Source organism: Equus quagga, chromosome 3 (genome assembly GCF_021613505.1).
Source record: "Equus quagga isolate Etosha38 chromosome 3, UCLA_HA_Equagga_1.0, whole genome shotgun sequence".
Classification (NCBI taxonomy): domain Eukaryota; kingdom Metazoa; phylum Chordata; class Mammalia; order Perissodactyla; family Equidae; genus Equus; species Equus quagga.
This window is the reverse complement of record NC_060269.1, coordinates 139,595,955-139,623,452: the sequence shown is the minus strand read 5'-3', so window position 1 is coordinate 139,623,452 and position 27,498 is coordinate 139,595,955. Positions and strand designations below refer to the sequence as shown.

The 27,498-nt window shown below is 36.0% G+C and overlaps 1 protein-coding gene across 2 annotated transcripts in view; it reads left to right on the top strand.

Moving 5' to 3' along the window:
• Nucleotides 1-27,498, top strand: part of SLIT2 (slit guidance ligand 2) — a 366,489-nt gene that overhangs the window by 204,266 nt on the left and 134,725 nt on the right. For both annotated transcript variants that reach the window (XM_046656964.1, XM_046656963.1), the window contains exon 5: nucleotides 19,421-19,492. In XM_046656964.1, coding sequence (XP_046512920.1) covers nucleotides 19,421-19,492 — 72 coding nt within the window. The remainder of the gene's footprint in view (nucleotides 1-19,420; nucleotides 19,493-27,498) is intronic.

Here is a 27,498-nt window from a genome sequence, read left to right as displayed (position 1 = left end):
ACCCAGTAGCCCTAACTAGGGACATAGGTCACTGGTGCCCTCACAGTTCTGGCTTTGCTGCTTTCTCACCAGTCACAGAGGCACTGTACCTCCATTACTCCTTCCTGAACTTCCGTCCACTGTCAGTAGCTGTCACTTAATCCCATTTTCTCTTATGACCCATGTGCCTTTCTCTGTGGAGGCTAACTAAAAACCTGGCATTTTCCCCTCAATGTTAGGTTATGATTTCTTTGGAATTAATCCACCAACTTTTTTTTTAAAATCTCAGTCAATGCAGACTCCGCTTCCTTTGCATTTGGTCCCTTTGTTCCCTGCTGACGCAGCTAAAAGAAATACTATGACTCAGAAAAGGATATGTTGAATTTTCTTAAGATGTATAAAATTTTCCAAAGTCTTATAAAAATAAAACTATTCATACTTGGTAGGTTAATTTCCTACTAATACACACATAAATGCCGCTTATGTGCTGCAATTACTTTATCAATGAGTATTTCTCACAAAGTATCCTGAGACTAAGAACTGCACTCCAATGTGAGCCCTGAATCTCCCGGGGTTAATTTTCTATGTATAACTAAGTATAGTTTGTGCATATATCATTTTATGCAGTACTTTTGTAGCAAATTGATTTAAGTGCCTTTTTGGAAAAGTTGTTAGGCAGAATTGATTCGGTGGCCAATAGATTGACTTACACAGCAAAATTGTGTCTGAGTTTCTTCTGGCATCTAAATAGAGTTTTAAGCAAATAGAAGAGTGGGTAGTGCTGGAGTGCAGTTCTCCATCAACTTAAACTGTGAAGTGCTGTGACGTACGTTATTAAAAGAGATTCCGTATAGTATGGCGGGTTAAAATACCCATTGACAGCTGGCAAAAAACCAAAGTATTTGAGTTGTGTTAGAAATTTTAAAGTAAATTTTGTCTCATTGAAATTATGTAATCTGCCAATGCCAAAGTAGAATTGATGAGATGTTCTAATTGCAAAATCTGTGTCATAAGCTAAAGAAACAACTTTACAAAGTGGATGCTGTGTTCAGTATGTGTATTAGATGCGTTTGTACGTTCTCTCATACAAACTCCTCACATCTTTCCAAACTCAGAAGAAACCCAGCCTCTAGCATTTTAGGTTGAGCTTCCTGAGGGTAGGGGCTTGGGGTTCTGTTCACTTCCGTATCCCCAATACCTGCTAAATGCTCAGATATGTTCTCTTAATTTCTAACGCTCCATTTCCTCATCCCTGAATTGGAGATAACAATACCTACTTCTGAGTGTTGTGAATATTAAATGTACAATATGTGTAAAGTAATAGAACAATGTCTCAGAGTAGAAACAGATTCCTGCTAAGTATATAAAAGAAATATTTTGTGCCATTTAAAACTAGCTCTGATTCTTCTTTGGCACAAGTGGCTCTTGTCTTTCTGTTTGTTTTGCTCTCCACCTTCTATCATTTTTTTCCTCTTAATTTCATTGTCTCTTATTTTGCCCCCTCTCTCTGGCACCCCTTTCTCTCTCTGCCCTCTTCTTCTTTTCTCCCTCTTTCTTACTTCAACACAGCTCTGAGTTGTTTCTTTCATTTTTCATACCTAGTTTCATTCTCTCTACACTATGGCGGTTTCCTTTCTGCCCAGTCAACATGGGATGCTGGGAAAGCCGGCAGCCTGCAGTGAGAAGCACCCGCCCTGCTGTTGCCTGAATTGAGGCAGAGCAGGTGGGCAGGGTGATGGGGAGCCCGGTGCTCATCTCCGCTCTCTCCATCTGTGAAGCCCACCCAGGGTAGCTCATCGAATTTAGAACCAGAAGTTCCTTTTCAGATTTTTATATCTGTAGTAAATTCTCTTTCAGATATAGTTCAGAAATCATGATATCATGAAAATGTGATTTCGATTCCCTCAAAATGTCTGCCAGCTGCATAATCAAGGATGGTCTGTGCATTAAGTGGAAACATTAGCTTAAGATTGCCTTTCAAAACTTATAAAACGGCTTTTTACATTCAGAACGTTATGACATACCCAGATACGGGTTAGGAACCTATTATCCTTCTTTGTAATTCAGAAACTGTATATGATGAATTTAAACTTCCTGAATTTAAAATGTATCTTAAAATAGCTCAGTGCTTACTGGGATTGTTTTAAGTGTTTATTGATAATGACAGCAATATAATTCACAGATACTATGGTTAACTGTGAAAAAGGCTTTTCTGTTTTATCCTAAATTCTACTTTGATAGATATAATTGGTGTGTTAAAGTTTTACCTAAATTATAGTACATCTTCCAAAATCTTGTTGGTTGGTATGTAGTTCCACATTAAGTGATAAGATGTAACATTTACTGAATGTTATTAATGTGTATGAGGTCCTGTGCTAAATATTTCCTATAATCTTCCCAACAGCCAGATAAAATGTGTTTTAAATATTAGTCTTAATGTAAAGATTAGGAAATTGTAGCTTAGAGAAGTTAAAAAAAAAAAACTAGCTCAAGGTCATAGAGCTAATAAATGGTATATCCAGGATAAAACTCTTAGATGGTTAAGGGAGAGACCAAGCCTACAAGAAGTTCACCCTGAAGTAGAGGGAACAGACAGAAACATGCAGAATGGCAGGCGGCTATGGCAGGTCTAGCATTATTGGGCACTTGTTCTGTGCTGAGCACTCCACTAAGCATTGCACAAGCTTTTTCTCAGCTCTTTCAGGTAATATCCCTCTGAGGGAGGTGGCTTTATTATCCCTATTTTACAGATGAAGGGGTGAAGGTTTAGAGAGGTGGAATGACTTGTCCAGGTAACAAAGCCAGTAAATGGCAGAGCCCAGATGTGGGTCCAGACCCTCTGGTTAAGTGACATGGCTCTTACACATGCGCTGTACTCTTCTGTCTGTTCATAGGAAGACATATGATTGTTTTCACCTGGTGTATGTCACATTTAATTACCGTTGAAATATGCTAACTTCCGCCCTTTGCAACCATGCTTCCTTTCCACTCCCTTTAGAACTAGCTACCCTGTAGGGAATTCTAAGGAAGGAGAGAAAGCATCAATGGAGAACATTTCTCCTACACCCCCCAAACGCTCTCTAGTCTTGCATGACTTCCTTCCAGTGAGACCCTTGAGATAGTCTAGCATACCAGATGATTCCATGAATATGTAGTAAGAGACTGTACTACATATAAACTAGTCTTTCTCTTGAACAAATGCAAATATCTCTCTCTTATGTGAAACTCACATTTTTCTTATCCTCACACAGCTATTTACATCTTCAGATACATGAAAGTAATTCTCTTCTGTGAAATGTATTATTTGATTATATGTTTTAACAAAAAGAGTTTTAGTAAGTAAAGTGTATTTTTTAACAAATTAGGAATTTAAGTTGTGATGATTTCTGCAGGTTGGCATAATTATTTCCCACCCACATTTATATTTATTTGCTTCTCTAATTTAAAATCTGGGCAAATACTCATTTATCATTACTCAGTAGTTTCCAAACTAGTCCATGGAAGTACAGATTTATGATATTCCCGGTCAGGCTCTAAGAGAGGTTAAACCGTGGAGGAAAATAAAATTACCAGTAATTAAATTTACAGGCAGGTTTGCCATCTAAAGCAAATTTATTGCTTCATAGTGAAAGATAGTTTAGACACTTTCACATAAAGCGAATCCATTTTTACATGATATAGGTATTATACATTGCTGTTTCAATTTATATAATTAAAATGATATCATTGCACTCCGAGGTTAATGGGATTCTCAACTGGAAACCATACGTTGTGAGCAATAAAATAGCAGCATTGCGGTATTGGCTCTTTTGTTAAAAGCTGATGCAGTATTTCAGCACCATTAGATTACATTCTACCTTTTTAAAATCTTCAGAATGAGAAACAAAGACATGCAGATTAATAAAAGCATACTCTTAAAAGTTGCCTTTAGTTTTTAGAAATGGAAGAATTAAATGAGGATCTATGAAAAGTGCTTGGGATAAACATATTTGACAATTATTTTCAATTTCCCTCCTTTTTTTTTCTGGAGAATATTCCAGAGAATGCCTCCAGTGAGGCTTCTAAAGTTGTAATTTTAGGAGTTATAATATAGGTTTGTTTTACATTTAAAATCATTGAAGTCTTTTTAAATCTGAAAAAAAAAAACTTTCTTAGATTATAATATTTCACAATTTTCCTACCTAAATTATAGGTAGTGAGATATTATTAAGATATCTACGTTATATATCTCTCTATATACCCATGTTTGCATATGGTGAGCTTTTCTCTGTCTCTCTTTTTTTTCTCTCTTTATTTCTGTCCCTCTGTGTGTGTCTGTTTCTGGCTCTCTTTCTTTCTGTCACACATGCACATACATTTAGAAAATATATATATATTATTTAATATTTGTTCAGCCCTATATCACCATGGATATACATATCTATGGAGAGAAAGCAGTGATAGGAAAATACATCTATTCCCATTTTTGAAAACAGTTTTATCCCAAATTCAAGACAAATCAATAGCTATTTCTAGAGTCTATACAAATTCTGTGAGAATGATCCAAAGAATATATTTTGTATTGTAGAGCTATTGTGGATATATGGAGATAAAATTAGGGGAAGAACACTATAACTCAATGTTCAGAGGTGGACCAAAACAAACATGTCTTCAAAGAAAGTGTGGTATCTGAAAGAATTCAAGATGGTCTAAAGAAATAGCTATTCCCTGATGGCTGTGGACTAATAGTTGGGCTCTTGTTTTTATATTAAGAAGTATTAGGGGCTGGCCTGGTGGCGCAGTGGTTAAGTTCACGTGTTCCTCTTCAGCAGCCCAGAGTTTGCTAGTTCGGATCCTGGGTGTGGACCTACATGCCACCTGTAAAGCCATGCTGTGGCAGGTGTCCCATATACAAAGTAGAGGAAGATGGGCACAGATGTTAGCTCAGGGCCAGTCTTCCTCAGTAAAAAAACAACAGGAAGATTTGCAGCAGATGTTATCTCAGGGCTAATCTTCCTAAAAAAAAAAAAAAACTTAAACCAACTACAAAAGTGTCATGAAGGACCCAAAGAGCATACTAAATATACTAGTCCCCGGGAGAGGTAGTTCTTGATTTCGAAATTGCCATACAAAGCCTGTTGCATCTATCAGCTGAGGAGTGGATAAACAAAATGTGGTATAGCCATACAATGGAATATTATTTGGTAACAAAATGAATGAAGCACAGATATGTGCTACCACATGGGGGAGGGAAAGCAGAGTGACTGCTAATGAGCTCAAGCTTTCTTTTGGGATAATGAAAATGTCCTACTATTAGATTATGATGATTGTCACAAGCTCCATAAATAATCTAAAAACATTGAATCGCATACTTTAGACAGGCAAACTTTTTGGTATAGTTTTATCTCAGTAAAGCTGTTAAAGTCTATTGCAAAGTTTTCTCTTTGGAGGGTCAGAATTTGTTGAGATTTGATGTTTGCCAATTTTATTTATCAATTCTTGATTTGTAGGTGCTTTTTCAATGAAGCTTGTTATCCATTGAAAGTTTTATCATGATTATCAAGAATCACTTTTTAGCTGAAGTCTGTAAGTTCTAGAAGAAAGTACTGGTGGTCAGCTATCTTTATAGACAACAAGTTTTTGTAAAGTCAGAATGAGTATACACATTGACGATGACTTTTCGTTGACAAATGTACATTTGAGGACAACTAGGGGAGGAGAAAACAACAAAACTTGCTGTTCTGAGTAGTTAGATGTTGCGCTCTGGTTATTCTTGCACAAAGATTCCTGAAATCTTTGTTTCATCCTGTTTCATTACCTGCTCATCTTATTTCTTACTGCTAATAAGATTAACTGAAAATTGCAGTCGTATTATTTGAATGTTCTGGAATCCCAACACAACTGTTCTCTTTCCTTCTAATTAGTTGTTAAATGCAGCAAAATTCTACCTTCTTACCATTCACCCCCAATAATGTCACCCTTAATATACATCTATCTTTTGTATTCCCGTGCTGGTCTCTTCTTTAGAAATAACTTCCCGTTTCTTCTTACCAAAGCATCCCCATCACTTTTCCTAAGACACAGCTCAATGCTCTCCTCTTTCAAAAGCATTTCCTGATTTATATGCCACCTCACTCTTGTTACATCTCATTGTTTAATTTTTATATATGTCATCATGAGTTTGTGTTTACTCTTTATTCATATTTACATGCCTAGTCTTCTTTACTATATTGCAGTTATTTTGATTAGAAAATAGGATCACATTTTAGATATGTCTCAATAAATGGGTGGTACAATTCCTGACACAAAGGCATGGAATTATGTTCAGGAAATGATTATTTCCTGATTTCATCCATGTTTTATTGACAAAATTATGAAACTCACACATATCCCTGCACCCAGTATTGAGAGAATTAAAGGGTTTTTAAATCTATCAGCTGAGACTGAGACTATAGTTGAGGCTGAATAAAGGTTTTCAGTGGCTGTTATCCACTTAAAACACGTGGTACCTATACTAGTACAGTCATTCTAACTTTGCTATTACCTGTATCTTACTGATCTCAGGAAAGATATTTGGAACACAAAAAGAATATTTTTACCATATCTTTGGGAACCAGGGAATAGATACATCATGGTCTTAATTTACCAGAGTAGAAGATGACATTTTCATGTAATACATCCTAAGAAAGACACCAAGTACCTGTTAAATAAGTAATTTGCTTGAGGACCTAAATGTCGATAAGTATAATACCAATTTACTAATCAATTATGGACATTTTTATTGACCACACCTAGGCACTGTATTAGGAACTGGGGATACAATGATGAATTATTCAGTATCTGTTCTTCAGGAACTTTTAGCTCTCATGGGATGTGTCAACAAGTAAACTAGCAATTATAATCCAGTATGTCAGTTAAATATAACATGTTATAGGAGCACAAGGAAGAGAGCTTACTCCAGTATTAGGATATTTCAGATTTTTTAGAAGAGAGAATATTTGTACTCTGCTCCAAAAGATGAGTAGGAGGATTAACTAAGTGAAGGGCAACATTTGAATGTTTTAGGGAGAGGAAAATGGATATACCAAGGCTTGACAGGAAAAAATGCATATATATTAGATTGTGTATGCATATGTATTCCGTGAATCCCTGTGTAAACTTAGGAATCTCCATCATTTCACAATATATACATATATCAAATCATTGTGTTGTACACCTGAAACTAATATGTTATATGTCAACATATGTCAATTATACCTCAATAAAAAAATAAAACAAAAGAAACTCCATGGCAAATTTTTTTTAAGCTATCATCTACCTTTCCCAACACTCCAATCAATGACAAAATGAAGTATTTCCTACTTTACTGTTTCATGGCTTTGTGTATTTTCCTACTGATATTTTTATCAGTTCAGTAGCGTAATGATCATCTTACCTGCCTACTTTCTCTTTCTGGATCTGAGCTTTTTAGAGCAGACACAATGATATATTTATCTTTTATTTGTAAGACCTAACAGTGTGTTCAGCACACACTGCCCTCAATGAAGAATACCTGAAGTGCCTGAAGTGAATTGAATTGAACTCATGAAAAGTGCAGGAAAGTAACATGTGTGAACACCATTGTGTGCTAAGACACCTCACATGTTCACATAGATACATCAGTCATTCAGTCCTCGCAGTAACTCTCACACAGCAGTGCTTGGTATTTTTTCTAGAATTAGAGAAAATAAAACATGATTCAAAGAGTCTCAGTAACTTGATCAAGATCACATGGTCACATAGTTTCATGGAGTGGATCCAAATTTGATTCCAGACCTGTCCCAGTACACCACCCTCCAGGATATCACCTCAGACATCTGGGGGTGTTTTCAGACCATTGTGGTTATCTCTGTGTTTGGACGTGACAAAACACATGGATAATCATAAAACATGGGTTATTAGCTCAGTGGCTCTTATCATAAAAGGCACACAGGGAGATAATTTTTTTAATTTGTTGCCACACACTATTTTTAGAATCTCTCATTACCTAATGGCTCTACCCAATTAGGTATGTTCTCCTTGAATGCACTTAATAGAAGTGCTTATAGGTAAGCTAAATGGTGACTTAAATATCACTTGGAAAGATAAATGTTAATATGAAACAATGTTATGATACTATTTTGAAAAGAAGAAAGAGAAAGGATAAAAATTATTTACATTGTGAATTATTTATTATTTCAAGATTAATATCCTGCTGGTAAGATTTTACGTTATGCAAAAAAAGTTTTAAAAATGAACTCTCAAAATGTTCTGGAGATGGATGGTGGTGATGGTGGCACAATGTGTGAATGCCAGTGAACTGTACGCTTAAAATGGTTAAAATGGTAAATTTTATGTTCTCTATATTTTATCACACTGAAAAAATTGGCCTCTCTTACCCAATCCTCTTCTTTGTTCAGAGAACTGTGTATATTCTTCTTGACTGTAGTCGTGCTTCCAGTTTTTATTTCCTGTTGACGTTCACTGTTTTCAACTGGATGCACATAAATGAATGCTGTGCTTATAAACCAAACAAAAGCTAGAAGGTACCATTTATCAGAGACGTTTCAATGAATTACCAACGTGGAGTTCAAAAACAGTGAGAATAGTAGTCACCTAGCAGATTTGTTGAAAATACAGGTTCCTGGGCATGTCCGCAAGAGATCCGCCGTAGTATTTCTGGAGGGGAGCTCAGAGGTCTGTTTTTTAAACAGCCTCCCCAGAGGACTCTTATGGGTGATCCTAGAACTACACTTTGAAACCACGGCTGCAGGGTAATTGAACTATAATGCCAGAGAGCCAGACCTCTACAGAAGCCACCTCCTGGCTGAGACAGGACAGCAGTGGTTAAGAGATTTGGAGAACTACGGAGCCAAGTTCAAATCTGTGCTCCACCGCTCGCTAGCTGTGTGACTGCGGGTGAATTATGTCACGGTAAGCCTCAATTCCTGGTCTCCAAATGGGAATAAAAGAATGCATCTGAAGTGATTATGGAAACAAATAAATCAAAATATGTTGCCTGGCAGTTAGTAATTGCACAGTAAAAGCTAGTAATTACTAGTACTAGAAAGCTAGTAATACTAGCTTTCTGTATGATGCTATTTCATCAATTCTAAGTTGCACATTTTCACATTTAAATATCCATGGAATCTTACAGCTGTTGTCAGTAAGTTGTGTCAAAATCTTCTATTGACAATTTTTATTAAGTGCAAGAAAGCAATGTTATCAAAGCATATTAGAGATTAGAAGAAGAATAGATATCCATTATTCCTACTGTTTAATAAAGCTTTGGTTGCTGAATACTAGAAGTTGCTGCAGATTCCCAGTGACAAACAATTTTTAGTAGAGAAACAGCCCAAAAAATCCCTAAAAAGAGACCATTCACACACCTGGCGAAGAATGATAAAAAAAATCTATTCTATGTAGGATTATTTTAAGACCTGGAAGAGAAAGGAGGTATGTAGAAGAGACAGCCCTGTTTATCAAGAAGCAGCAATCAAATTGGTGGTTAAAAACATGCCATAAAGGAAACAGAACTATCACAAAGCAATGAATGTATCAGATTTTATAAATGCTTTTGAATGCATGAATGAGAAAATAGAAGTGAGAGTGAGAAAAGAGCACAGGCAACTTTCCCACTTTCAAATGTTGAAATCTGAGTACCCTAAGCCTTGGTTCTTGGGGACAAGAATCTGCAAATTTGAAATTTGTCAATGCATACCACTTGAAAGAAAATTTACATATGCAGCACATAGTTCAATTCTCACTATAATATGAAGATCTCCTTTCTGAGCTCCAGTTTCATATCTCCAACATGTTGTGAAACATTACCACTCACCTGTCTTGTGTTGCCTTGATACCAGTGTATCTAAAAGTGCTTTCAGAAATCTAATTTCCTTTCCTGATTTCCTCTTGTTGTGTCTATAGTACTAGATTATTCTGCTTATCGTGCCTCCAACCACAGGCTTATCCTTAACAGCTCTGTCTCTTACCCATAGACATCCAGCAAGTTGCCATGTTTGGTAAGTTCTTTCTTCAGAACTTGTTTTTCTTTACCTCCCTTCCACAAAGCCTTGTTTACTGAAGGCCTGTCATATGCTGGGAATTCTATAGAAACAAGATGAACTAAAATCCCTGCCTTCATTCATCATATTGTCTGACAGGAAAGACAGTTATCCAAGAGTAGAATTCAACTAAAACTTTTGAAGCATTATAATAAGTGTATGTGCCAGTCACCTTAAGAGCACAGAAGAGGGAACAGTTGGCTCCCCAATAATAAATAATTATAGTAATTTAATATTTAATTATTTAAGTATCCATTTGTATTAATAACAATAGTGTTATTTGGGCCAGGCAAAATGACCCTAAGAGATATTTATACTAGCTGATTTTACAGATGGGTAAGTAGAGAAAGACGCCAAGCACCCTGCACAGCATCCCATAGCTAACACATTGCAGAGATCTTAGCACTAAGCTCAGTGGGGGAATTGGGGGAAAACTGTGTTGAAGGAGCTACTATTTGCTCTGGGTCTTGCACGATGTTTAACTTTCCATCTCATGATAATAAGAAGTAGGTACCTAAGACAAAAAGAGAACGTGCAAAAGCTGAGAGATTTGGAAAGATGATTTTATAAAAGATGAATTAAGAGTGTAGAATTCCTGAATGAAAGCCTGAGATGGAAATAGAAGCACAAAAAGTATCCAGGAAGACCATGAAGTGAGAGAATGTTGAAGTTTTCAAGAAACTCCAAGAAGGCCAGTGTGGCTGGAGAAGAGTGGGTGAGGGGGAGAGTAGAAGGAGATTAAGTCAAAGAGGACATGCTGACCAGTTTATTTTGGGGGCTTGCAGACATGTGTGATGCTTTGTGCTTCCCCTTGTAGTGATATAGGACATAGGTGAAGAGTTTTGATCAATGATATGGCAAGATGTTTTTATAGGAAGGCAAAGAGAGAAGCGGAGAGGTAGTTGGAAGGCTATTAAGATAACCCAGACAAGAGGGGATGGTGGCTTTGTCAGGGGAGCAGAGATGCTCATGGGTCAGATTCTGGATATATTTTGGAGAGTCAAGGGGATCTGCTGAGGGATTGGACGTAGGGTGTGGAAGAATATGAGATTATATTGAAGACTCCAAACTTTTGGACTGAACAACTTTAAGGATGGTGTCTCCTTAACTGAGATGAGAAAGACTTCAGGAGGAGGTGGTTTCGCATGATTTCAATTTTGGAAATAAAATTGTGCTGCCAGTGTGGAGGATGCATTGGAAAGGACCATAAATCAAAGCAGAGATCAGTTTGGAATCTCAGTCATGTGTGAAATGGTGATGAATGTTCTACCAGTGACCATGGCAGTGGTGAGTGGAAGGAAGGGGCTTGATTGGAGATAGTACTGGGGTAGTTTTGGGAATAGGTTGGCTGTAGTAGAAGGAGGAGGATCTAAAATGAGAAACTTCAGGGTCTCCTGGCTGATGACCACTAGGCCACTTCTCAGACCTGGCTTTGGGAGACCTGTATCTTTCCAATCATGCAAATACCAACAAAGTAGATCCTTTTCTATTTGAAGCCACTTATGTTCACCCCCGTTCATATCATTCGTATCAAGATTAACTTCAGACTGGTACAGTCTTTCCAGCTCTTCTCACTTCCTTGTCATCTCAGAAAATGAATAAACCAGGGTTTTAAGTTTAAAGTATTCGATATTTTTAATTTTTGTGGAAAATTCCAAATTGTCATGCTTGTGTATTTGCAATAAGCTTTTTTTCCTTTAGTATTTTCCCAGTTTTATTGTCCCAGTTTTACTGAGACATAATTGACATATAACATTGTGTTAGTTTAAAGTGTACACCATAATAATTTTATATATGTATATATTGCAAAATGATGACCACAATAAGTTTAAGGTAAAATCCATCACCTGACATAGGTACAAATTTTTTTTCTTGCGATGAGAACTTGTAAGATCTACTCTCTTAGCAACTTCCAAATATACCACATACAGTATCGTTAACTGTAGTCACCATGCTGTTCATTACATCCTTGGAACTCATCATAACTGGAAGTTTGTACATTTGACCACCTTTACCCATTTCCCCCAACCCCCACCCCTTGCCTCTGGCCACCACCAATCTGTTCTGTTTTTATGAGTTCATTTTTTTTTTTTCAGATTCCACGTATAATTGATATCCTCCAGTATTTGTTTCCTTCTTTCTTACTTATTTCACTTGGCTTAATTCCCTCAAGCTCCATCTATGTTGTCACAGATGGCAGAATTTCCCTCTTTTTATGGCTGGATAATATTCCATTGTATGTCTCCAATTGTGCATGTTTCTTTATCCATATTTTCCTTATCCATTCATTCATTGATAGAAATTGTTGTTTATGGAAATAGTAAATAATTTTAATTATTGTAGTTACAAGTTATTGTAAGTAATGCTGCAGTGATCATGGGGGTGCAGATATCTCTTTGAATTAGTGATTTCGTTTCCTTCAGATATATATTAGGGAATTGCTGGATCATATAGTAGTTCTATTTTTAATTTTCTGAGGAACCTCCATACTGTTTTCCATAGTCTCCTCACCAATTTACATTCCCACCAACAGTACACAAGGGTTCCCTTTTCTCCACATACTCACCAACACTTATCTCTTGTCTTTTTGATGACAGCCATTCTAACAGGTGTGAAGTGATATTTCATTATAGTTTTGATTTTTGTTTGATTTGTATAGTGATATTGAACACCTTTTCACATACCTGTTGGCCATTGTATATCTTCTTTGGAAAAATATCTATTTAGTTCCTTTGCCTATTTGTAACTGGATTTTTTTTTTCTATTGAGCTGTAAGTGTTCTTTATATATGTTATACTAACCCCTTCTCAGATATATGATTTGCAAATATTTTTTCCCATTCTGTAGGTTGCCTTTAATTTTGTTGATGGTTTCCTTTGCTGTGCAGAAGCTTTTTAGTTTGATGTGGTCTCACTTATTTAGTTTTGCTTTTTTTGCCTTTGCTTTTGGTGTAAAATTAAAAAAAATCATTGCTAAGACTAATGTGAAGGAGCTTCCCACCTATGTTTTCATCTAGGAGTTTTATGGTTTCAGGTCTTATGTTCAAGTCTTTAATCCAGTTTGAGTTGATTTTTATGTATGGTCTAAGATAGGGATCCAGTTTCATTCTTCTGTATGTGGCTGTCCAGCTTTCCCAACATCATTTATTGAAGAGACTATCATTTCATTATTATATATTCTTGGCTTCTTTGTCACAAATTAGTTGACCATATATGCATGGGTTTATTTCTGGGCTCTCTGTTCTGTTCCATTGTTCTGTGTGTCTGTTTTTATGCCAATGCCATGCTGTTTTAATTATTATAACTTTGTAATATAGTTTGAATTTAGGGAGCATGATGCCTCCACCTTTGTTGTTCTTTCTCAAGATTGTGTTAACTATTTGGGGTATATTGTGGTTCTATACAAATTTTAGGATGGTTTGTTCTATTTCTGTGTAAAATGCCTTTGAAACTCTGTTTATTTAAAGTCACAAGCAGTTGACTGACTCAGTGTGACTCAAACCACAAAGAAATCATTTCTACTTCACTCCATTCTGAGTCCTAGGATTGGGGCCCATTCAGAGGCTTACGACTTTCTCATTGAGGGCAGTCTGACTGTGTGAGATTGACCAAGTAGGTCACCATCAGCAGGTCACTGATGTTGCTGTTGAACGTGGTCTCAAAGTCATCAGGAACTATCTTGGGTACTTGGTTAACCAGACTCATCAGGAAGTGGTGCACAGTATTGTCAGCTGACACCTTTCTAGACAGCACATCGTCTGCCTACTGCAACACTGTGCTCAGGGCATCCTGGGTGCCAGCTGTTGCCCCTCTTACCTATTGCAAGTCACTTGAGAGTCTGATCACCTGGTTGGGGCTAAGACAGGTCTTCATGTTCAGGTCAACTCCAATGCATTCCGTGTCAGAATATGCATATTTCACTGTCAGAGGTGTGAACATCACCCCCAGGGTCCTCCTAGGGACACCCATTAAAGAACAATTCATACACGTTCTTAGCAAATTCCGTGTCAACAGCCACCTCATCTTCTGACTCCTTGTGGGGCATTGAAAAGCAACTGGTGTCTTAGTAGTTCCCAGCAGGATCCAGATAACTCAGGCAGCACCCTTGTTGCCTCACTCATAGCTGTCCACAATGGAGGCCAAAATGAATGGGAGCAGCCAGACCACGCGGCCCCCAGGGGAAGGGGCCTGAGAGAGAAGGACAGGGCTGCAACTGCGCCGAGTCTGCACTGGGGCTGCGCTGGGGCTGACGCTGAGGCTGGGCTGGAACCAGCGCTGGGGCCGGAGCTGAGGGTAGGATCAGGTTGGAAATTGAGGCCGGGGCTGGGGCCACAGCTGGGCTGTGGAGTGGTGGGAGGAATACTGTGTGGTACTGATGGTGAGGCCATCTCGTCGACAGAAAATGCCATTTGAATTTTGATAGGGATTGCAATGAATCTGTAGATTGCTTTGAGTAGTATGGGAATTTTAAGAAGATGAATTCTTCCAGTGCATGAGCATGGAGTACCTTTCCATTTGTGTCCAAAATATGACAAAACCAATCTAGTCTCCTTGTCTTAAGTTCTAGCTCCCCAGTTACCTTCTTGTCTTCCCCAAACACTTTTTGCATTTTGTTATTCTCTTACTCAGAAAATCTGAGTGGTTGCAAGCTCTCCCCAAGATGACAATCACTTAACTTGCACTGTAGTCCTTATATTTGAACCTGAGCCCAACTCCCAACTTTATTACTTAATATTCTCCGAAAAGAATTTCCTAGATCATGGAGACTGTTTCTCTCCACCAACACTGCCCAATACCACTTCTTTGCCCATTGTCCCTGTCTGTTCCAAAATTCAATTTCCAGGTTAATCTTCCTAAAAATCAACTCCAATTAAGGCATTTCTCTACTCTGAAACACATTTTTACACTCTATCGCCTAGTGATGTAATTACAAATCCTTCCCTTGGCAGCTTCATCTCGCTAACTCAGTAGTTCTGGGTCATTTTTCTTCCACACACTTCATAGAACAATGCACTCCCATCAGCAATGTCTCACATTGCCTACAGTGATCTGCAAGGAACAGAGCAGATACACTTAGTAGCACATAGCAGCATCTGAGTAGAATATTGTAACATATATGTAACCAACACCTCTGTAGAGCTTATTAGGTGACAGGTACTTTTTGAGCATTTAAAACTATGAGTTCATTGAATCCACCCAACAGTTTCATGAGATAAACAGTATTATTGTTCCATTTTACAGATGAAGAAACTGACACACGGAAAGGGTAAACAATTTTCCCAAGGTCGCATGGTTAATAAATGGCAGAGTTAGAATTTAATCTCAGATATTCTAGGTCTGCAGTCTATGCTCTTAATTCCTCTGCCATACTGTCTCTCTCCACGGATTCCTGCCACCCACCATGTACCACCCTCTTTCCCATCACTTGAGACTGATAATTACTGAGCTCAGTCATTTTCATCAAGGTTCAAAAAGATCCCATTTTATTTTGAAAGTGGCCTGAATCAATCAAGCCTCCAATGACTGTTACTTGTCTTATCTCCTAGCTCCTCTTTCTCAGATACCACTGATGTTTTACTTACCACGTACTATCTTTGTTGCCATCTAACTGTGTGATATATATCACATCTCTCTAACTAGATTGAAAAATTTTCAAAACCAAACTCATAATTGACACTGCAAATTGCTCTTCTGATTTCCCAATTTTGTTAATGGTCCTTCTAATCTAAATTCAAAGTAACTTCTGTCTCTTCTCTCTCCCTTGGCTAAACCATATCCACATACAACCTCTTCTAAGTTTTAGTTCTTCATGCATCCCTGATTCCACTCTTTATCTTCTCCACCTTTTCTGTCTACAGAATGGAAGATGCCTCATCTATTAACTGGCAGGGTAAGCAATCAACATATTGATGGTTGTTATATTGCTTGAGATTCTCATGCCCTTTCCCCAGCCAGCATAAAAGGCTTGTATCTGGTCTTCCAAACTTGAGTCTTTGACTTCACATATTCATCCTAAAATCCTATTGCCAGTTTAATTTATCTAAGGAACAGCCTCTGTCCTGCTCCCATCCACTGCTCTTCTCTCCCCTCCATTGTCTGCTGAAATAAGAACTCACTCCTCAATTGGTACCCAAAAGTCTACTCATTTCACCATTCATTTGTTCTTCTGACCTCATCTTTCCTCTTACTCCACTACATATGTTATACCTTCTAAGAAAACCAGACCAAAAGCTACTCCCATAAAATGTTTTATTTTTCTACTTCCATACTCTTGCTTGTGTCATTTATTTCCACTTGAAGTTCTGGTTCTCCTTCTGCCCTCTACCTTTATGTCTTGGAACATCCACATTGCCTTTATTCTTATTCTTATTCTATTTTCTTACTTTTTTACAGCCTCAGTAATTTGTTTAAATCTCTCATTTGGGCTTCTATTTGGCTACTTGCTTCATCTTCTTTACTGGATTTGAAAATTCCTGAAGCCAGGACACGGGCCTTAGCCAACTCAGTAATCCTTGCAACATCAGCCAATGCCTTGCATAAAGTAGATATTAAATAAATATATGTGTGATGGAAATAACTGCTAACCCCCACTTGATTATATGTAGAAAATATGAGTCATTGTTCTAACATAGTCTGACCCATGATTTTATGAATGACATAAATCAGAGGCTGGGATGAGTTATGAAAAAGCCTTCTAAGTTCTAGGCCACAGGAAGGACATATTGAGATTGATTAAGTAGCTTCTGGTATCATCTTTAGAAATCCCCAAATCTTAAATCAATATTTATCTGGGTTTCCTAGACATCTACTTTGACAGTTTGTGTCATTGTTTAGCACTAATACCCTATATCTCTGAAGCTTGGTTTATTTAATAATAATAATAATAATCATAATACTCTGTAAGATGACTTTGGGGATTAAAGGAAATATAGATCAATTTTGATGATATATAAAAATTTATTGCATACAGTAGGTACTGAAAACTTAAGTTTCTTCCTCCTGTCACGGATGAACACGCCCCACTTAATTGAAGGGATCTGGGATCCATACCTGAAGTTGCCTGACAGAGTGGGTTGGGCACAAGAGCAGAGACCCCGTAGAAAAGTCTGCTCGGGGGGCAGACACACATAAACCATTAGTCTTATGAGAGTAAGGATGCTCTGAGCCTGATAGTCTCTCACTCTTAATAAAAACAAAAGATTGGTAAGTGTCAGCGGGATAAACCCTTCTATGCTCTAGAATTCTGCCTAAGGCAATCAGAAAGACTAAAATCAAATTCAGAAGGATTGGTGTTCTGATTGTGTGTTTCAGTGTTCTTCAGTGCCGTCTCATGAACCACCTAAAATCATCCCCTGACTTTTCTCCCACCCACTATCCCCCCATTTGAGAACCTGACTCTAGGAAGAACTATGCCTAAAGACCGAGCAGAGCAGAGATTGCAGGTGGTGAATGAAATGGCCCCAGCTGGCGGGATGGCGAGACTGCAGAGCCTGGGAGGCAGGCACGATCTGAAGTAAACATCTCTGCCATTGTTAGTCCCCTACACAGTCTTTAAAGCAGTTTTGTCTTAGAAATGGAAAAAAAAATAAGCGATGAGAAAACATTGAATTCATGGACACCGCGGTAAAAACACAATTGGTTTTCAGGAGTGCTATAGATTCAAATTTGCTTGAATTGAATCTTTTTTTTCCTCCTCATTTCTCATTCCTTTCTGATTTTTCCTTCTCCAGTATCTCTCTTTACTTTCTCCTTGCTCGGTAGCCTCCTTTGAACACTGTTTCTAACATCATGGGTTTTAAATATATACTGTTAAACATTCTTAACTCGATGTAATTAAACAAAGGAAGGAAATCAGTCTGAATCAATGACCAGCTGGAGAAATAAGCAATTTTTAAGGAAATGAAGTTTGATTACTCTTAGGGATATACTGAAACTATTGAAAGCAGTTATGGGGCTACGTCGCTTAGGAAATGGATGGCTGCCTTAACTCCTGCATAAGCACATATTGTACATTTATTGTTTCAAATAAAATATGCGGGCTTTTTTCTTTTTTGCTAAAGACCTTTACTCTTTAAATAGACCAACATTTATTTCTTTACAAATTGCTTAGTAAACATTTTTTTGTTTGTTTGAACATCGCAGATATTGAGATATAAGTGCAAATCTCAGTTGTTTAAAACTTGGTGCTAATGAGGTCATGACCACGCACTAAATCTCTGTATCTGCCAGTTATCTCTGTGGCGTGGCCACAAGTGTGTGAACAACAAAGTCTGGTCATAAGAAGCACTAGGGGAGAGGATGTGCATGAATTTGTCCAGTACGCCTCCACATAATTGGAAAATGGCTCTGTTTTCATCAGCTACGCACCTGTGGTCAGTAGCTTCATCTTTCTTCGTGAGCATCGTTTATTTTAGAATTTTAATGATAATTTTAGCACCATCGTTGTTACTTTATACTTCAACTTTCTGCTGTGTGGTGGTGTTACCTAAAATTAGATGAGCATTTTCTGTTTTCAGTGACATTTCTTGCCTGTGTATTTATATCCTCCTTTTAAGGCTAATAATACTATGCGAGCTCACAGAATTGCAGCTGAAGTCTGAAGGAAAAATAATGATCCATTTCCTGAGATGAGTGCTTTTTACAAACTTCTCAGTCCAACTCAAAAATTGCTTTTTTCCCTTGATTAAAATGTATTTCTCAATTAAATTAAAATGCAAATATAGACAGTCTGTGTTTATGGTCATAATAGAATTATTTAAAGAAGGTTTTAAATCAGTCTGCTGTTAATATTTCATGCAGGAACTGTTGGTTTTATTGTTGGGCCAGTACTGCTGTGTTCCATTTTCAAGATTACTTAAAGTGCTGTGAAAACTTAATCATACTGCCCAGGTTTTATCAGTTTTTGCCCACTCTTCTCGAGGACATTAAAAGGGACTTCTTCCTTTATATACTTTGTAAGTTATGTCAGGGATGTTGCAGAAATATCAAGTACTAAAATTTTAGAACCCCTTGAAATTGGGTTATGAATAATTTACTATTTGTTTTAGAGAAATGTTTTATTACACAGAATTGAATCGATTCTTAAATTTAAGAGAATTGTATTTTGAAATTTATTATAAAAGTAAAGATCTGGAAAAGTAGTTCAAGAAACCATTTAGTCTAACTTTTTAATTTATACTAGAAATATAAAATATTTATACTAGAAATCGCATCTAATGATATGAATTTAATTATGATCTCTAATGCTATGGATTTAATTATGATCCTTTTAGTATTTTTTTAGCTTTTTTTAAGAAATGCCCTATCACTTCTCAAACACATTGATTAAAATAATTTTTAAATTATATTTTATAACTTGATTTTTTTTGTTGTTATTTTTAGTGATCTCAGTGAAAATCAAATTCAGGCAATTCCAAGGAAGGCTTTCCGTGGGGCAGTTGACATTAAAAACCTGTAAGTATGTTTTTTCTAATTTATACTGTTTTTTTAAGTTATCCATTTCAAAGTTAAATTTATATTAAATAAGGTGTCAGAAAAAATGGTGAAAGCTCTATATAACTTTATACTTGCTTAGGAGAGCTTGTAACAATACATTTTAAATTGTTTTCACTAGCTATCTGAAGAGATTCTCATTTAGAAGATGTCGTGAAACTGAAGTTGTTACCAAACTCATTCTTCAAAGCTTGTGATTAATCTTGTGAAATCTAATGAAATGATTTGATTAAAAGATATTTACAATGTATTTTCTTCCCTTTTACTGTCAGTGTACTTCAATAACTCCTTTTTCAGTTGTTAACTGTCTTTATTGGAAATGCAGAATATAAACTGTTTTTTCTGGAAAGAGTAGACAGTATTTTCTTGTTAGAGATACCTGTAGTGTAGAGCTACAGCTTTTTTTATATATATAGCTTTTAGATCACCATTTTCATTAAATGCCAAAAGTGTGAGAATAAGAAAATTGTGTTTTACCCTTTGTGTGAATATTTTTCTTACACTCTTTTCCCCTCATATATTTATGAAAGAATATATGCATAGCCTTCTTTAAAAAGAGAAAAAAAGAAAGAAGATAAAGAAGATTGTTTCTGTATTTTCCCTTGATAAATCTTTAATCTGGTGTCTTGCGTAGAAGTGTTCTTTGTAAGTGCCCGTAGCTCTGATGGTACATATCAGATTTAAGATCTCAGTGACAATCATAATATTGTCAATATATATCTTTATAAATTTTAAAATGCTATATTAGCCTTTGAAAATGATGGTTTTTGATTGACCGAGAATGCTAGGACATGAAATGTTTTCCTTAGCTTTTACATTAGCTTGAAATGTAGGGGAAAATGTCTCGGTGTGCTGAGATTAACTGTCAGGAATTCAATATTTCTTAGCTAGCAATAAACAGGGCAGGCACTTTTTCAAGAATTAACTTCTATTCAGAATTCTCCATGGTGGGATCCGACATTCTTTTCTCAGTAGTGAAACTGAGACAGGTGTTTTCCCTTATTAAAGAAGGCGACTGTTTATAAAGCTCCAAGTTTTGGCCTCTGCAACTTCTCCTCAATGTAAATGGTTTTTGTTTTAAATTCGTACTTTCTAAATGTACAGATAAAGACAGAAAAATACAGGATATATATAGAAAATACATATTCTAGATATAAATATGGAGAGCCATTAAAATCCTGGCTCTAGCTTTTTATGATTTTTTTTACATGTTAAAACAATTTGATTTGCTTTCTTTTTATCTTCTCTAGCTAGGGCTTGGGGAAGTCTGCAGGTAAATTCAGTGATGTAGTTGTTCACAACTGCCTCTGTATCTTACGTCTGGTTAGAACAAGATAAAGACCCCCACGTAGCAGCTTCTCAAGTTGCCTATGTGTTGTCGTAAAAGGATAGTGATGGCTACAGTTGACCACCCTTTGGGACTGCCGCTTGCAATCTTACGATAGTATTATCTCTAAATCCTTAAAACAGGTGGCTTTTAATCTTCTTAGTAAGATATTCAGGGAATCCAAGTCTCTAAGTAACCCTTCTTCCATATTAAGGATATATCTGGGACTGAGATACCAGTCATGGTGGGATTCTTCCTGATGTTTTCTTCATTTATTCTTAAAAAATGTGATTTTAAAAGTTCAGATAAAAAAAGGCGAGATGCCAACCAGTGTGCTATGAAGAATGCAATGTTGATTTAGGAGAATTAAAAAAATAATTTGCCCACATGCATCATGTTTCCACCAAATTCAAAGGCAGTTATTATGTATACAGTGGGATGAGTTTAGCTCTGGAGTCATGGGATCTTTTGCTGTTTACTGGACTTGTAGACATGACAAATCAGTAAACTTCACTGAACCTTCATTTTCACGTCTATAAAGTGAATATAATAATTGCTTCGGTTTGTTGTAGTTATTAGGGAAAGGAGGTATGTGAAAAACCTTTTGAAACAGTAAAATGCTATGTAATAAAGTTTATTGTTTCATTCTGCAAGTATTTACTAGTCGACTGCTAGAAGTTAGCCCTGAAAAAGGTAAGACTAAGAAGATGAGAAAGAGAAGATGAAGTAATTTTTAATGTTAGGCATGGATAAGATGGACCCATGTCTATTATGGGTCGGTTAGACATGGAGCGACAAAATGGAAAAAGAAAATATGTTAGAAAGTACTAAATGAATACACACAAGACCCTGATTTATAAACAAGATATTAAGTGCTATAGGTGCTGAAGGAAGAAAGAGAGAAAAGTATTGCTTGAAGTTATCAGAGAATGCTGTAGGAAAGATTTCCTAAAGAAAATACAAAGGATTCTTTGGGGAGATTGCTTCGTATTGCATATTGGTGAGTCATGGCAGGTGAGGGTAGGTTGGGGAGGTTAGAATTTATTAAAGTGGCTATGAAAAGTTAAAATTTATTCCTACTAATCTCACAATTTATTCCGTCTGTTCTCACTACCTTCCTTATAACAATGTGAAAGACCATTAGAGCAACATGGAAATACCACAATGCATTTATTGGTTGATTTGATTAATCAGGATCCTAGCTACAATTTTATAGAATTTTACAGTTAAAAGTCATTTTTCTGTAATTAAAAAAGAGTTTTAAAAAAATCTGATTTCATTCAGCTTTATACGAAGTTTAGATTTATCATTAAAAGTTAAAGAAGGGGGCCCGCCCAGTGGCGCAGCAGTTAAGTTCACCTGCCCTGCTTCAGTGGCCCAGGGTTCACTGATTTGGATCCAGGGCCTGAACCTATACACCACTTATCAAGCCATGCTGTGGCAGGTGTCCCAAGTATAAGCTGGAGTAAGATGGGCACAGATGTTAGCACAGGATCAATCTTCCTCCGCAAAAAGAGGAGAATTGGTGTCAGATGTTAGCTCAGGGCTAATCTACTTGAGAAAAAAAAGGTTAAGGACAATATCTAGTAAAATAAGTTAAAACTGTGGGTAAATTTTAAGTAATATTATTATTAAACTGGTAACCATAAGTCTTCGAGTAATTACTCAATAAAAGCCCATAAATATTAATATTAACAGTATTAATATTATTGATATTCATTGTGGGAAGGAGAGGTACAGTGCTTTGTCCCGTTTATCATCCTAGTGTATGCACTTACAATTTGGACAGTCCTGCATGACAATGGCTACTGTTCCAGATCATTCAGAGAGTAAAAAGAAAACAGAGGACTAGACAGAATGTCTGCTTTAGTTGCATCAAGGTGATAGCACTTCTAAAAGTCTGATGCACTGTAATACGTTTATTGGCTTTACCACATTCAGTCCTTATTCACAGCAAATTCCAGTTATCAGAAGATTTCCACTGGAAGCACTTGCTTTAATCTTGTGGATTGGCTAAATATGCTCAAGGCAGCATCCTGACAATATGAAATTGATGCTGTGGAAATTTTGCAAATTAGCAGATCTTATTTCTCTTCCTTCAGGCAAGCCACACTAAAACTGTTGTAGACAGATGGACATTTATCTTGCTCTTAAACATCTCCAGGGAGGACTTCCCATAACTTTTTTGCTTATCTCTATTAATTTCCTAACTGGATTAAACCTTTACATTTTATTACCTGATTTTCTCCAGCTGCAACTTAAACCACATTCTTTTTCCCGACATTTTAGATGGTGAGGTCTGAGAATAACAAAATCATATTAAAATATCAGCTAAATTATAACATTTGTAATAATCACTGGCAGCTCTTTTCCATAGGGTTTGCGTCTGTGTTTTTAAACTCCCCAATCAAGTATGAATTAAAGTATTGATACCATATCATTACCAACTGATGCCTCACCAAAATAATAATCAATGTTTATATGACTTTTCTTTTAAACTTTTTATATATATTTAATATATTTAACACTGATGCAATAAAGCCTTTGCTGCTGCCTGATTGTATCTTGAACAAAGATGTTATATTGTGCCACTGATTTGTTTACAGTTATCTATGAGATATTTCCATTTAAATGGACTGATTTAGGAGAATGATGGAAAATTAAACCTTGCTTTATTGCTAAGACTTGCAAGCTTATTCTCTAGGTATGTATTTTATGAATATAAAAAATTTCCCAAGTCTCTTATTTCTATGAGAAAACATTTCTGGTTGTAGTTATCCTGGAATTTAATCGAAAGAAACCACAAATGTGTGAACTTACAAATTAATTAGATTGCTGGTTGTTATTCATGTCACACAAGCAAAAGCTACCATACTTTACCATTAGTTTTTTTAGTGAATTCAACATGAATACTTAAAATAATTAAATTCCAGCAAACATTATTTTAGACATATTGTGCAAAGTAAATCACACTAGCTTTTTTTCTTCTTTCATTTTGCAATATGTCCTCAAAATGTACTCAATGTCCCAGTCAAATTTTACTATTTAGTTCAGAAATAAATGCATCCCTTTCTCATTTGCTTGCATCATCTCAATTGCATTAACCTTACATTCGTTATGAGTCTTACGCTCATTTTCCAGGAAAACTGCCTGTTGGCAAAAAAAAAAAAATAGATTAGGGTAAATATTTATATTTATTCTTTTTTTACATACATAAATTTATGGACAAGGGTTTAAGTTACAAGATGATTTAGCTTGGTTCTTTCTAAGTCATAGTATCATTTGGGAAACAAATATGTATGTCCATGAAATTTTAGGAAAGAAATTACCCAATTTGTGGTGCAGTGGTTATTGGGAATAAGAAGATTTGTCAAACAGCAGAGAGGGAGAGTTAATCTGTGTTACTCAGCTATTTATATTATTTAGAAATTTTCTTTTTTTTCAGGAACTCTGTCATCATCAATTTAGTTTATTGATGGATCAATTAAAATCCATAGAAGGAAAATACACAGTTCTATACTAAGTACACTTAGTGTTTTACTTTTATTTTTTACACTTCTCTGTTTTTATATATCTCTCTACTGGTTTTTTTTCCTGTATCATCTGCTATTCCATAACAATAAACAAACCAGGGTTGTTCACATAATATAGAATCAATATGTAACAATGAGAAGAGTGTATTATGTAGTTTACCATGCAAATGCAAGACTTTCTTTAGCTTTGTTGTATAAATTGTCTTAACTGCAAAATGTCTACTGCAATCGGGTAGTTTTCATGTTTAGTTCATTACATTTCTTGTCATTATTACATATTTATCATAAAAATAAAATCCATTGATATCAAATTTATATTGTAACTTTGAGCACCCCAAGCTCCTTCCCAGAGTGTTTTCTGTAAGCCTGAGGCTAAAGAGACTTTGAAGTGGAGTTTGGTTTCTCACTCAAGGGACCCACTAGCCTTAGTGTTAGATTAAATGCCACAGATCTTCAGTGGGACATAGAACCTTCTAAACAAACCTGTAGAAATGGCTCTCTATTTTATGGATAATGAATGAATTTGAGTTTCATATTATGAGAGCCAGAGCTCCAATTAACATCCAGAATGCTGTCTATAGACATAAGGGACAACCAGTGGTTGTCCGGACAGGTAAATGTAAAATGTATCAGGAACTCAGCAGCGCTGCTATTGGCACCATAGGAACTGTCCATGGTCCTGTAATTTGCCTGGTTTGCATTCACTCTAAAAGCACGCTGAATTATGATAATCTCCAACAACTACAGACAAGTATGCTACCATTAACCTCTCCAACTTTGCATTTTGCCTTATCTTCAGGGTATCTTAGCAGTTTTCCTTCAGTGATGTCATTCTCTTATGTAAAAATGAGTCTATGCAATATATCTTCATAAATACTTTCCAAAATAAAATAAACAAAACACAAGAAAATCGAATTGAGTAGTTGGGAATCCAAATCACATATGTATAAAGTAAGAATTGGCACGATCCTCTTGTGGCTGGCATCTTGTCCTTGATATAGAATATGTCTTTGGGTTTCTTGCTTCCCCAACACTGAACAGCCACATTTTGCTACCTCTGAACAATTGCAATAGGTTGCTAATTGAATTTTGATCTCCAGTTTGTATTCTCATTAGATAACTTTAACATTGCAGGCCAGATTTGTTTTTGTAATGCATTGTTTTTTATCCCATCACTACCTGGCTTAAAATCATTCAGTTTATTAAACACACACACACACACACACACACACTCTTTGTTATAGGCACTATGGCAAAGCCCTGGGGACGTAGCAGAATACTGTCATAGTTCTACAAGGTCTGAAGAAATATAGACTCTCCCCTGAGAGAGCAATTATTTTTATTGAATGCCATCATATCTTTAGATATTCTGACTAGTCCTAACATTCTGACTTCCACCAAGGCTTCTAGCCCCCTCTGCCACTGAATCTGCATACAAGCTCTTTACTCAAGCCAAAATGACCTCTTCCTTGCAAACATTTACTGTGAACGTTGTAGAGCCTCTGCTCACAAATGTTTTTTGTTTTTGTTTTGTTTTTTTTAGTGAACCTTTCCCCTTGATGGGGAATACCCACTTCTATTTTCTGACTTTCTGGATTCTACCTATTTTTTAAGGATGAAGATTTTTCCTCCCTCACACATGATTACTTCAGTCTATGATAATCTCTTCTTTCTCTGACATTATATAGCATTCTTCATCTGCTGGCTTCTTCCTTGACACTTGGCCATCAGAGATTTAGCCAAAACCCCCATTTGCAGAATGTATAGCTCCTGATCTGTTTCTTTAGCCACTTACGTCTTGAGTGGGGACGTCAGCAATATGTACATTTAAATTTGAATCAAGGTTTCACCAAATATTTGCTACCTACTGTGAATAAGTTATTGAACTTCTCTGAGCCTCATTTTCTCATCTATAAAATCGGAATGATGATAATACTTACCTTTTCAAGTTACTGTGAGGAATAATAAGATGACATATCTAGAGATCCTGCCATTTGCTATGCATTCAATAAATGTAAGCAATTATTATTGTCAGTTTCATTTTCTACCACCTTTGATTAATTTACGTAGAGTTACCAGAATGTGAAGGTCAACTTAGTTGTCTTTACTCCGTTTTTTCTTCCCATCTCTCTTAGGGCTATGTTTTGCCTCTTCCCAATAAATTAGCAAGTGGGTATAACTTTACACCAAAGATTATTCCAATAAATACTGAGATTCATTATTCTGATGAGAAAAACAAAATGTTGCTTGAAAGATTGCAAAAGGGTTTAATTCTCAAATTACATAAATTATTTTGCATTCCTCAGAATAGTCCTTACCTCGGTTGTTTTCTTCACTAATGTTCAGGTTAACACTGATGTGCTTTTATGCTGAGGTAAACTATATTGTTGCAGAAACTTCTGTCTAGGGTTTTCATTTAGGATCAATTTATATCATTCTTAGGCTCTTTATATGTTATAAAAAATCTTGGATTACTTCTTAAGTAATCGTTGTTAGAATAAGATTTATATATTTAAGCACTCATATTAACTTGAATTTTACATACACAAGGAAAGAAATAGAACGGATCATGCCTGTGTCCTTAACAGCATTTTTTCTTTTTATCCCATTTGATTTATATATTTTATCAGAGTACTTTCCAAACAGCAAAATGTTATTCTCTCATATTGATCCTAATCACTTTGATGTATTTTAAGTCAAAAATAAATTTTTGAAGTTTTCCATTTTACAATAGAAATATGAATATGAAATAATCTTCTAGTAGCTTTAAAAAACTGGAAAACTGGAGCATAGTATAATTTTGTTGAGACATTAACAGACCCTACCTTTCTTTGAGACAATACTAACCATGAAAAATCTTTAATGATTTCTGAGTTAAGTATGTTTTATGGTTTTCTAATTCTTACAAAAAGAAAATCCATTAGTAATAAGATCTTATTACTTGGATCCTGCAGTAAAATAGGAGTTTTCTATAGGTAAGGACAAAACCACCTGAAGTTAATGCAGGCAGGTAGGTTTACATGTTTAATTCAGACACGGTATGGTATCTAAATTTCAAAAAATTAAAAGTGGAATTCTCTGAAATAAAACTTAGGAGTAACAGAATG